Source organism: Myotis davidii, unplaced genomic scaffold (genome assembly GCF_000327345.1).
Source record: "Myotis davidii unplaced genomic scaffold, ASM32734v1 scaffold248, whole genome shotgun sequence".
Taxonomy (NCBI): Eukaryota; Metazoa; Chordata; class Mammalia; order Chiroptera; family Vespertilionidae; genus Myotis; species Myotis davidii.
Genome location: NW_006299220.1, coordinates 437,285 through 450,111, shown reverse-complemented (window position 1 = coordinate 450,111; position 12,827 = coordinate 437,285). Strand labels below are relative to the sequence as shown.

Here is a 12,827-nt window from a genome sequence, read left to right as displayed (position 1 = left end):
CTCTAAGCCAGGGGTGGGGAACGTCCGGCCCTCGGGCCACATAAGGCTGGTGAAACATTTAGTCTGGCCCTGCCAAGGCATTAGAGGAGAGTTAATTAAATGCTTGACCAAATAGAGCAAGCTAATTTTTAAGTTGATCATTTTGTATGGCCCTCAAATGATGCTATAAATATCCAAATGGCTCTTGGCAGAGAAAAGGTTCCCCACCCCTGTTCTAGTCCTTTGCCAGTCATCACACTCGATGATTCATGTTTAACATCACTTTCCCAGTAGACTGTAAGCTCGGCTCATTTAGTGGGAGCATGCTATGTACCAGACAACGACCCTTCTAGGTGCTTGGAATATGCCAGTGAATAAAAAGGAACAGCCTTACCTTTTGCTTATTTAACTGTGCACCCCTAACACCTAGCAGAATGTCTGGCACCCATTGGTTCTCAATAAATACTTACTGAATGGGTAAATGAATAAATTACGAGGGGCAGGTAGAAGCAACAGGAAAGAAAAACTACAGAGAAAAGGAAATATCTTTGTCTGATCTATTAACCCAAGATTTTTACTAACATCTTAATATGCTTGTGATGAATAAAGAAAACTATTTTTTATGTTATTTAACTCATCTTTAAAAGTAGAAATGCTACCATATTTAATTCCAAAAGTGAACTATGGCCCAGGTTCTGAAGGAGGAGATGTGGTTCAGGAGGCAGCCTTTTGTCAAACTGATTTTCAAATTACATTCTCCGGGGCTTAGCCTGTGTTTAATACTCACCGCTTTTCAAAAGGCGACTTCCCAAGGCAGGCATTCTCCCAGTAAATAGAAGCGTTTATTTTCAAGCTCATTTGGTTTTAGCAATGAGGTTACAATACAGGCTGTCATCCACGTTGGTACTGACTCCCTCAATTAGAGGCGACGGCACTTCACTTCCATGCAAAATATTAGTAAATTAACAATCCCCTCTCTGCATTCACTGGGGAAATCTACTCTGCTCGCGACGCCGAACGTGACAAGCAGGGAGTCATCAGAAACGCTGCAGTCATACCGTCAAGCCTTGCAAACATCAGTTAAAACTCTGGCTCTGCACCTAGCCTTTGGGGTTTGGTGTGTAGGGCCAATTTCTTTTTTGCACGCAGAACTCAGCGTTGGTAATGTGCAAGAGAAACAAGCAGTAACCCCAGCAACAAATAGTTACAGAAACATCCACCCTGGTTTTCTGAAATCTTTCCTGTAACTTAATGTCTCTTTGAGACCATACAATGAACTCTGGCACTGTAAACAATTTTCAGATCGAATTTACAATTCTCTGACATAACTTCCACTTAAAGAGCAAATCCTAATAAATATTTCTTCACAGCTAAGAAGACTGCAACGAGATTCTTATTCAAATGTCGTGGCTATCCCTTTCAGATTTAAGGGCACTTTAGTCTAATGAAGAGATACTTGAACCCAGTAATTGTTGGGTCATAGGAGCTCTGTGGATGGGCATCAGTAGATGTATTTAAAATTTGTGAGAAACATTGTACATGTATTGTATTGGAATGGGCACGGTCACTTTAATCAGATTCTCTACGGGGGCTGCAACCCCATCAGACAAGGACGGACCTAGAGGCTAAGGGGAGGGTTTGCTGAGGTCGGCCAGCTGCCATGGAGTTGCCCCAATTTTAGTGTCTTCTTCCGTAAAATTCCTTTTTCAGATCCTATGATCCTCCTCTCCTCTGTTTTAATACTTGAATCCAAGATGTTATGGGGATCATAAATTGAGCTGAATCTTCACCTTTAACATCCTCTATTCTAGCAATTATATTAATTAATGATTCAGCCTCATCCTTCATTGGCATTCTGCATATCATTAGCCATAAAACAAACTAAACATTTATGAAAATATTGACGTTTGCATTGTATCGATGGAGCAGAAAGATCAACACCTTCTGTTTTTTGACAGTAGCACTTCCTCATGACAAGTCGAACCCTTAGGAAATGTTTTTATTTCCTCAGAATCTCATTTCTTTATGTGGGATATTACGATGAAGCCTAAGTCACAATGTAAGTCTAATATGTAGAATACTAAGTCCACTATGTGTTTTTAAGTCCACCAATTTTGTTAGGTTTCCAAAGACAGAAGAGCTGAGAAGCTGGGCAAGTATTGCTTAAAATAATTCAAATAATTATTTCAAAATCCTTTTTGATTTGGGGGCTATGGAATTCTAGCCAAGGTTAAAAGTTATCATCTTTTATAAAATCAATTAAACAAAAGTGTGCATATTTTTATCATTCTGGCTTAATAAAGGCAAATCAGGTCAAAATTATCCATTTTTAAAATTAAATCTGAACCTCCCCCCCCAAAAAAAACCCCACTTTTCAAATGTAAAATAGATTTCTACATGAGAATAGGGACTAATGAGAAATACGAAAGGTCGTTCTTGTCCAGGACATGTAGAACCATGGCTCACTTACCGTCATGATGAGCCCCTTCTCCTGGAAGTATTTAACCAGCGGAGCAGCGTTCTGCTTGAAGTTCATTAGTCTCCTTTGCGTAGCTTTCAGATTGTCATCAGGCCGGCCCTGTTGCTCTGCTCGCTTCAGCAATCTTTCTTTGAGCCTCTGATTCGTACAAGCCAGGAATACCACCAGGTCGGGAGTGCAGATCTGTGGAGAGCATTAAACAAGTCGACAGGCATTCAACATACCAACCAATGCAAGTTCAGACAATGGCCTCCATCTCTTTGGTTCTCTTGCAGCTGTCATATTTCTGGTCCTCTGTGTTTTTTGCCAGTGCATTTCCAGGGCTATCACTCTACACAAGATCAGGAGGAGCCACTGCTGCTACAGTCCATGTAAATGGGCATGCCCCCATAGCCATACGCAGTGACCCTACTTATTTCAGGAAAATACTTTTGTTTATGCTCAAATATGTATCCTGGTTGAATTAAGAACAATATAGGCCAAACTTTGCCAAAGATATGTGACCTGGTTTTAGAGACTACTGGGACCACAGATGTGGACAGTTAAAAAGTATTGCTGCTATTATTACCATTTGCTGCCCTTTTAACAGTATCTACTGTATGCCAGGCCCAGTGCTAAGTTATTTCCCTTGATGTTGCTGCACTTTACAACAATCTGCAATGTATATATTACCTCCATTTTACAGATGTGTAAACTGAGGCTCTAAGAAATTCAGCACTTGTCTGAGGTCACATGGTCAGTAAGGTCCAAGTGGATATTTGAACCTACATCTCTCTAGTCTAAACCCTGTGTTCCGTCCACTATTACAATGCACTAAGTGGCTCAAAGACCTTTGTGAATTTCTGAAAATACTGAGGAATGACATGGAAAGAACCTATGAAATAAACAGTTTTTATTCAACTCAATTGGAACTAATATTGCATTTAAAGGGTAACATCATGGTCATTAAAGTGAACACAGTTTCTTGATGAAGAAGGGACAAGCCAAAAAAGGCAGTTGTGTCTAGTGATTTAAACAATGATCTCCAAAACTTTTTATGGCATCCTTAGATTAGTAAACTATTTGATCATATATCCATAAATGTGTACTTATTAATTTATAAAGTATGCATGCATGTATGATATGCATATATTACCATACTAATATAGGACGCGGGTTGTATAGTATAATTGTCACTATGGGTACATGGCAGATTGATTTCAGGATGCCCCCTTGGAGGCCAAAATCAGAGGATGCTCAAATCCCTTATGTCAAATGGCATATTATTTGCACATAGTCTACCCACATCTTCCTGTATATACTTTATAATCCTTTCTAGATTACTTAGTACAGCGGTTCTCAACCTGTGGGTCGCGACCCCTTGGGGGTTTGAACGACCCTTTCACAGGGGTCGCCTAAGACCATCAGAAAACACATATATAATTACATATTGTTTTTGTGATTAATCACTATGCTTTAATTATGTTCAATTTGTAACAATGAAAATACATCCTGCATATCAGATATTTACATTACGATTCATAACAGTAGCAAAATTACAGTTATGAAGTAGCAACGAAAATAATTTTATGGTTGGGGGTCACCACAACATGAGGAACTGTATTAAAGGGTCGCGGCATTAGGAAGGTTGAGAACCACTGACTTAGAATACCTAATAAAATGTAAATACTTTGTAAATAGTTGTTATACTGTATTGTTTAGGGAATAATTACAAGAAAAACAGTCTACTACCATGGCAACAATAGACCTACTACATAGTGCATGTCAGCAACAATGTAACATTTTTTTCAAATAGATTTATTTTATTTTTTCCATAACTGTTTATCTCCTCTATGTCTTCTTCCACCTCCATACTATCCACTCCCAGCCATCACTACACTGTTGTCATGTCCACAAGTTCTCTGTATTTTTTCTTCTGTTTTGCTCAACCCCTCTATTCCCCTCATCTCACCCTCCGCCCCCCACCAGCTGTCTGCCTGCTCTGTATCTGAGTCTATCTCTATTTTGCTTGGTTGTTCAGTTTGTTCATTAAATTCCATTCAAATATTTTTGATCTGTGGTGAGTTGGATTTGCAGGTGCAGAACCTGCAGATATAGAGGGCTGACTGTGTACACAAAAATACAATGTAAAAAGGATGAGTTACAACAATCATAATTGTTATATTTTCTTCGCACAGTGGCTTGCTTTGTGCACTATGGATACCACTGGTTAGGAAATAGACTCTGGAGGCTGGAACATGGATTCTACTTTTTGCCTAGCTGAGTGATGGGTATATGACTTAACTTTGCTAAGCCTCTGAGTCCTCTATCAATAGAGATACACAAACCTCCCTCTCTAAGGATTAAATAAGATATTGTATGTAAAATACAGAGCACAAACTTGATCCAGGTGCTCAATAAATTTTAGCCATGTTTACTATCGGTTTTCATAATTCTATGTTGTCTTGGTTCGCCTTTAACATTTTGGTTTTTATTTTGTTTATTTTTTCTTCTCTCACATTTTTCCCTTCTCAGACCTACAAGTGGGGCATTCCCTGCAGCTTAGATGATTTTTTCCCTTTTCAGATTCTAATTTTCTTTGTATTTTCTCAGTGTCCTTCCACTCTTCTGGTTTCAACCACTACCCTATTAATGGATTTTAAATCTACTTTTTGGCAATGACTTTCAATAGTCCTATATTGTCTAATAGGCTACATGATGGCTCTACCGGTGAGTCTTAATGTTATCTGTGACTCAGCAAGGCCAACATCAATTTCAGCACATTTTTACCTAAATGAAAGTCCCATCTTGTTTGTTTGCATATTTATTTATTTTTATGGTAGCAACACTACTTTCCTAAATCTCTCAGCTAGAAGCCTTAGTACATTTCTAACCCTTACTTGTCAAAATGTCAATCTCTCTGACGTATGGCCATTGCTTGTGGATTCTGCCTTTGAAATGCCAGTCTCTTCTTCCCCCAATGCCTCCTGACACCGTGCAAGCTCAGGCACACACCAGCATAAGTGATTATAAGCATGAACTTGAGAATAAGATGGTCATGAATTTGAATCTAGAGTCTGCCACCTACTAGTTGTTTGTCCTTGGGCAAATGATTCAGTTTCTCAGAACTTCAGTTTTCTCAACTGTAAATAAAATAAGGGGAAACCGGCCATCCTATCTCAGTAGCTTAGTATTTCCCCCTTTTTTTTTTTTTAAAAAAAAACAACTAAATAGCTTTTGAGAAATCTTAACAATTTAGACAATTGCTTTGTAATTTTTGTGTGATATAATAAAACCTTTGGAAATAGTCAGCCTTACCCAATACAAAATAATGACACCCTTTAAAATTTTCTTTAAATAAATACACAAGAAAGACCATTTTTGACAAATTAAATGACATTATATTGTGCTTGGTGTGGTCATAATGTCTATTAAGGTATGAAAAAAACCTGAACTACCAGGTTGGTATTGAATACAAATAAAACCTTGCATTTTGAAATTCCTGCAGTTTGCATTTAAACAAATTAAATGGTTTACCTTAATATATTTATTGTTTCATATTGCAATGTAAATGCTTCTCTCTACCTAATGCAGTGAGGTCACAGATAGGCTTGCATATGTAATCCTCACTATGTTTTGCCTTTTACTATTGGCTTTTGAAATACTAGAAACAGCTTGAAATTTAAGATTTTGTTTACACTCTGAATAAAACTGCATTTTTGTTTTTATTTTTAAATTAGTAGACTTTTTTTAAAAAGCAGTTTTAGGTTTACCAAAAACTTGAGTGGAATAGCTAAGATTTTTGATCAATAAATGCAACTTCAGGTGTGATAACGATGACCTTGAAGTGAATCTGCAAAGCTATTTAATTTAATAATTGTGATTAACTTTCTGTCTTTCTTTAGTGCACATTAAACAATATATAGCTTCGGATATAAAAATTCAGATGCGGAACAGACCAGACCACCCTGAGAAGCAGCTGATTGCTCAGCAGAGCGGCTGTAGCCACAAGCATGCACATCTGCGCATCTGTTTCCTAATGATCACCATGTATGTCCACTCACTGGAGGCTCACGTTTTTGACAGTGGGTTATTTTGAAGGAAAGGGTATTTAAATTGTTTGCTTTCCCCCAAAAATGTAAAATAGCATCAGGTACCATTCTGTTCCGAAAGGTGTGAAGCCCCTGTAAAGTTTTTATGAAATTCACTTGCATGAAATGTTGAGAAGTTTCAACAGAGTGACTCCTTCTTAGCCTATGTTCTCAAAATATATCTGCTGATTGAATGACTGAAAGAATAAGTAAATGAGTAAGGAAAAAAAACACCCCAAGATACTGCTTTTGTCTACAAGGAAGTAAACTTTCCAATTACTGACATTGTTCCTCCCACTGAATCAACTAAATCAATTTTTTTCCCTGTCATTATATAGTCAAGTCAATCTTCCTCTATCCATTTTCTTAAAGTCCCTACCTGAGTGATTACTCTTAAAAAGAACCTGTGATTGCCTTTGATAGTCAAAGGCAATATTCATTGTGTCAGACTATCAACTGAACTGATTTTAAGACTCCCATTCTTAACTGTCAGTACTTTTGACTGCCCTATTCTTTTTGAAGACGTGTTATAAGGCTTAGACTCCATAATTCAGACCACACTGTCAGAAGCCAGGAAGCAAAGTACTAAAAGGCGAGAGAGAGAGAGAGAGAGAGAGAGAGAGAGAGAGAGAGTGAGAGAGAGAGAGAGATCACAGTTGGAACAAAATCTGGAATCACAGAAACTAAGAGATGGAAAAAACTTGGAGGTTATCTAACCCAAATGAATGCCAAACCTGTCATCTTCTCCACAATCCCTTGACAAGTGATTTTTAAGTTTGAACATTTAAACTTGAATGTTCTTGTGAGCATTTCTTGTGATGGGTACTTGCTTCTTATAAGGCAGCCCCTTTCTGGATGACTGTAATAATTGGGAATTTCTTTCTAATATTGGGCAAAAATTTGCTTGCTTATTCTGCCTAAAGGTAAAATGTGAAATAAATTATTTCTTTCACCCATCAAACATTTATCGAATATACTAGTATATCATTACCACAGAGGACAGACTAGATCATAAAAAGAAAAAAAAAGGTAGAAAACTGAACTTCATTATCATTTAACATGGAGATAATTGACAGGTAGAGTTTTCAATAGACTAAGGGTTTGGGGGACAAAAATTGGAATATGAGGCTCACCGAAGAGCAAGAGCTCTAGAAACAACTACTGTAGCCCCACGCTTTTAGTTGGAATTGTAAAGGCTACACCACCCAAGTATGTGTGAACCAGTCCTCACAAGACTAAATCTCATTTAGAATCATCCCAAACCCTCCATATCTCTAAATGAGGTTTAGTGAACTAAAAGGTCAGAAGAAAATATCCAGAATAAAGCAAGGGGAAGGTAGGGGCAAAGAAAGTACAGAAAAGAGCAAAAGAGACATCTTTAAGCGACAATGGCTTAAAGTACTGGAAGAAGTGAGAAAATGAAAAATCAGTATTTGAAAATATAATAGTTAAGAATTTTCCAAAATCACAAATAATATCAAGTTCCAGATTCAGGAAGTAATATGAAAACCAAGAAGAACAAACAGAAAACCCAGATCTAACTGCTGAAAGTCTAGATAGACAACTATAAAACAAATCTTTAAAGAAGCCAGAAAAAAAAGAAACAAAAGGTTATCTTCAGCCTTCAGGATTAACAATAACAACAAAAAATAAAAATAAAATAAAAAAGATTACCTCAGAGGAGCAATAATAAGACTTACAGCTAAATTTTCAAAAGAAACAATGATAGCCAGAAAACGAGATGACATCTTTAAAGTGTCAATACAAAATAACTGCCAACCTAGGTTTCTAAATCCAGTAAGAATATCTTTCTTTCTTTTTTTTTAATCCTCACCTGCGGATATTTTTCCATTGATTTTTAGAGAGAGTGGAAGAGAGAGGGAAAGACAGAGAGAAATATCGATGTGAGAGAAACACCACACTTTTTCTCCCTTTTTTTTTTTGGGTAATCCTCACCCGAGGATATTTTTCCATTGATTTTTAGGGAGAGTAGAAGAGGGAAAGACAGAGAGAAACATCAATGTGAGAGAAACACATTGATTGGTTGCCTCCTGCACAAGCCCGACCAGGCCAGGTTCGGGGAGAAGCCTGCAACTGAGGTATGTGCTTTTGACCAGAATCGAACTGGGACCCTTCGGTCTGCAGGCCGATGCTCTAGCCACCGAGCCAAACCGGCTTGGGCAAGAATATCTTTCAAAATTAAATGCAGACATTTTGAAACAAACAAAAACTGAGTAAATTTGTGATCAGGAATTCTACACGAATGGAAATATTAAAGAATATTATTTAGGTAGGAAAAAAGTGATCCAAGATAGAAAGTTGACGCAGAGGAATGAGTGAAGGACAACAAAATGGGAAATATGTAGGTAAATCTAAATGAATATTGACCCTATAAAAATACTAAAATTATTTTGTGGTATTTAACAATAGAGATTAGTCACGAGGCAGGTAAATGAAGTTCAACTGTTCTAAGGTCTGTTCAGGATGTGGTAAAAATATTAATTTGTATGAGTCATTAATGAGTTAGTGATGCATGCCATAATCCCTAGAATAGGAGTCAGCAAACTTTTCCTGTAAATGGTCAGGGAGCAAAGATTTTAGGTTTTGCCGTCTATATGTTTCAGTAGCATGAAAACAGCCTTGCCAGGAAAGCGGGAGTAGGAGACTGGGGAGAATGCCGCAGAGGAGGGCAAGCCAATCAAAGGTGCAGTGTTGACCTGGTCACTGTGACAGGCGACTGGGACTCCTTGCTGCTGGGCCTTTGGAGGGAACATGGGTGAGCAGCCTTTATCCGTTAGATCCTGCCCCTGTTGGTCAGTAGGTGTCCCTTGGCATGTTACCTCTGTCATACTTTCTCATTGTATGTATGCATCTCAGGGCAGGAGGCCAAACAAACACAGTGAGTTGCTGCACATTCCACTGGCACAGAGATTTTCAACGGGTGTGCCGCAAGAGTTTTTAAAGCATGCAATATCTGACTATTTGGTCAGGGGCATGGACCTCTTTTCTTTTAGATGGTCCAAAAAAAAAAAAAAAAAAAAAAAGGATGACAGCCAACATAAAATAGCTGTGTGATGTGATTCAATATATATTAGTGTGCACAGAATTTTAGTAGTTTATGGGTGCCATGAAATGAAAATGGTTGAAACACTACATTGGCACAAAGCTGGGTTCAGCTGCAATGTCAAGTAAAAGGTGGGCTGAGAGAATAGGAAATGGGGCATCAGAGGTGTTTGAATATACTTTAAATAGATACTTTAAATATATAGTATACTTTAAATATAAAGATACAGAAATGCTAAAAGTAAAAGGATGGCAACACAAAACAGGCCATGGAAACATTCCCAAAAGAAAACTGGTAAAACTAGACAAATATCAAACCTTTAAAAATGGGCAAAGGACTTGAACCAACATTTCTCAAAGAAGATATACAAATGACTAGCAAGTGTATGAAAATATGCTCAACATTGCTAATCATCAGGGAAATGCAACTCAAACCACAAGAGATATCTCCTCCCAGCAACACAAAATGTATGGGGCACAGTGAAAGCAGTCCTAAAAGGGAAATTCATAGTATTAGATGCCTACCACGAGAAACAGAAACATCCGAAATAAATAACCGAACCGTCCACCTAAAGGAACTAGAAAAAGAACAACAAACAAAGCCAAAAGTGAGTGCCACTGGGGATCAACTCTACAACCTCAGGCTTGCGCCCTGACCTGGAATCAAACTGTGACATCCTGGTGCATAGGTCAATGCTCAATCACTGAGGCACCTCAGCCAGGCTGTTCCTCAAATATTTTAATCTCTCATGCTTTCAATGATCAGTACTGGGTATTAGGCCTCCACTAGAAAGTGCAATGACATTTTCCAAGTCCTTAAGGAGCTCATAGTTAGACAGCTGAGTGAAGAGATAATTATAATACAACTAGAGGCCCACTGCACAAAACCTCTGCCCAGGGGGGAGAGGAGGGATGTCTCAGCCCAGCCTGTACCCTCTCCAATCCAGGCCCCCTCGGGGGATGTCTGACTGCCGGTTTAGGTTCGATCCCTCGCCCCACATAGCCTGCTTGTACACGCGTTTGGTTGTCCCTCACTAACCCCCCTGCCAGCCTGGTCGTGCCACACAGCCTGCTTGTTCAGTCATTTTGGTTGCCCCTCACTAAACCCCCTGCCAGCCTGGTTGTAGGCAGCCATCTTGTGAGGGTGTGAGGGTCAATTTGCATATTACCTCTTTATCAAACAGGATATGATTAGCACAATGTTTTAAAAAATGGGAAAAAAGAGGAGGGCCATTCCCATAGGGCAATTCTTACAATATCTGGTGTTGGTGACCATATTCTCCCAAGGTTCTCTTCTCCAAGACAAATACCATTCCCCTTCCCATTATTGTTGCAATTACATTAAGTGTCTGAATTAAGTGAAATCTGTTTTGCGGAGGCAAACTCTGATAACAACATGGAGACTTGACTTCGCACTAGTAGTCCTTTTGTGGGCATCCCCTGGAAGCTTGTCAGAAATGTAAATTCATGAGCTCCACTCTGTTTTACTGAATCAGAGCCTCTGGAGATGGGATGCAGGGAGCTGTGTGTTGACTTCTGCTTTACATACTAGAAACAAGTGCTCAAAACAGGAGCTTATTGAAATTGCAAGGTCTTTAAAAGTAAAATAACAATAATAACAACAAGAAACCCTGAAATGCCAACATAATTAGGTACAAAAACAAAAGAAACTAACAAGGAGATAACCAATATGTGAAACCTTATTATTTATAGTTTGGGCATTTCTTGTTCAAAAGCTATATTCCATCCATTTCCATGACCCTGTGGTAATTTCTTACTCTCTACTATTTCTATTACTTTAGTTAAGTAATGTTTAGGTTTTTCTGTTCTTTCACAGTTTGTTACAAACCAAATTATTCATATGAAGAGAGTGTATCATTAATGGTCTTAAAAAGATCTCATTAGATTTTGAAAAGTGCACTTCTGTGGTTTAATTTTTATGGTGCAAATCTTCATTCCAATAAAAGCAGCTGGGGTATATTAAGCTGTCAAGATGTAGAAATTTAATGAAGAGGAAAATATTAAGGCTTTATTTAATACGTACCAGGTCCACAATATGGAAATGAATGTAAACTTAAAACTCTATTTTTCCAAGGCATCTTTTCCCCACCACTAATTTGATTATGCAGGCAATGACTTCATTCATTTGTTTATCCTTCCATTTAATTTTTACTAAGATCCAATTATGAGTGAGAAGTGGAAGCTCTGGAAAAGTAGACTGAGAGTATATGAGCTAGCATTGCCTTCCCTGCTAAGCAGTTGGGATTTTACCTTATAAACACGAGTGTATTATATTGCATTTTGTGCTTTAGAATGAATGCCAATGGCAGTGCCGAGGGCAGACTCGATGGGGAGAGATTAGAGGCAAGAAGATCATCTGGGACAGCTAATGAGCCTGAACTCTCTACAGTGATGTGCCCCTTCATGAGCAGAGGTCAAATAAAATATAATGCAAAACATCATTATTATTCTTAATATTTTCTTTAGAGATGTGTTTGATTTTAATGATCATTTGGGAAATTGGGGGAACCAAGTGTTAGCTTTAGGCAAACAACCTTGAAATAAACAAAAGGACTCTTAGATTGGAGGGGAGAGAGGGATAAAGGCAAATGGGCAGAATCCCCAAATACATCAGCTGTTTCTACACTTGTTGGATGAGTGGTGCCTGCCCATTCACAGTGGTCCGTTTACGGATTCTTCATTATGAGTGCATGGGTTGAATGATTAGGTCACAGAAAATAGTATCTATTAAGAAGGAGCCAAATGATTGGGTGGTAATGTTGGGTGATGTTTTCAGATCCAGCCAATAAAATCACCATTTGGAACAGACCTTGAAGAAGTGTAAGATCTTAGCATACTGCTAATGCTCATCATTTAGCCAATTTCTAAACCAGCCCCTCTCTTTACAAACATTTAACTTCTAAATCCATAATACTGACAATGAGAATAATTATCCATGAGATTCTGTCATTGGTATGAGGATATAAACCTGACATATTATCTATTACTAGAGGCCCAATGCATGGAAATTTGTGAAAGGGTAGGCCTTCCTTCCCCCGGCTGCCAGCACCGGCTTCCCTCTGGCACCCAGGCCCCAGGCTGCTTCCCTCCAGCCCTGGCTTCATCAGGAAGGACATCTGGAATGACGTTTGGAAGACATCTGGTCTAATTAGCATATTACCCTTTTATTATTATAGATGTTCTAAATTCATGGAAGCAAAGAAAATAGGAAGGAT

At 38.3% G+C, this 12,827-nt stretch overlaps 1 protein-coding gene across 1 annotated transcript in view; it reads right to left on the bottom strand.

Moving 5' to 3' along the window:
- AK5 (adenylate kinase 5) overlaps positions 1-12,827 on the bottom strand; it is a 207,756-nt gene that overhangs the window by 148,769 nt on the left and 46,160 nt on the right. Inside the window, exon 6 of the mRNA XM_006774690.2 lies at positions 2,450-2,641. Within this exon, the coding sequence (XP_006774753.1) occupies positions 2,450-2,641 (192 nt within the window). The remainder of the gene's footprint in view (positions 1-2,449; positions 2,642-12,827) is intronic.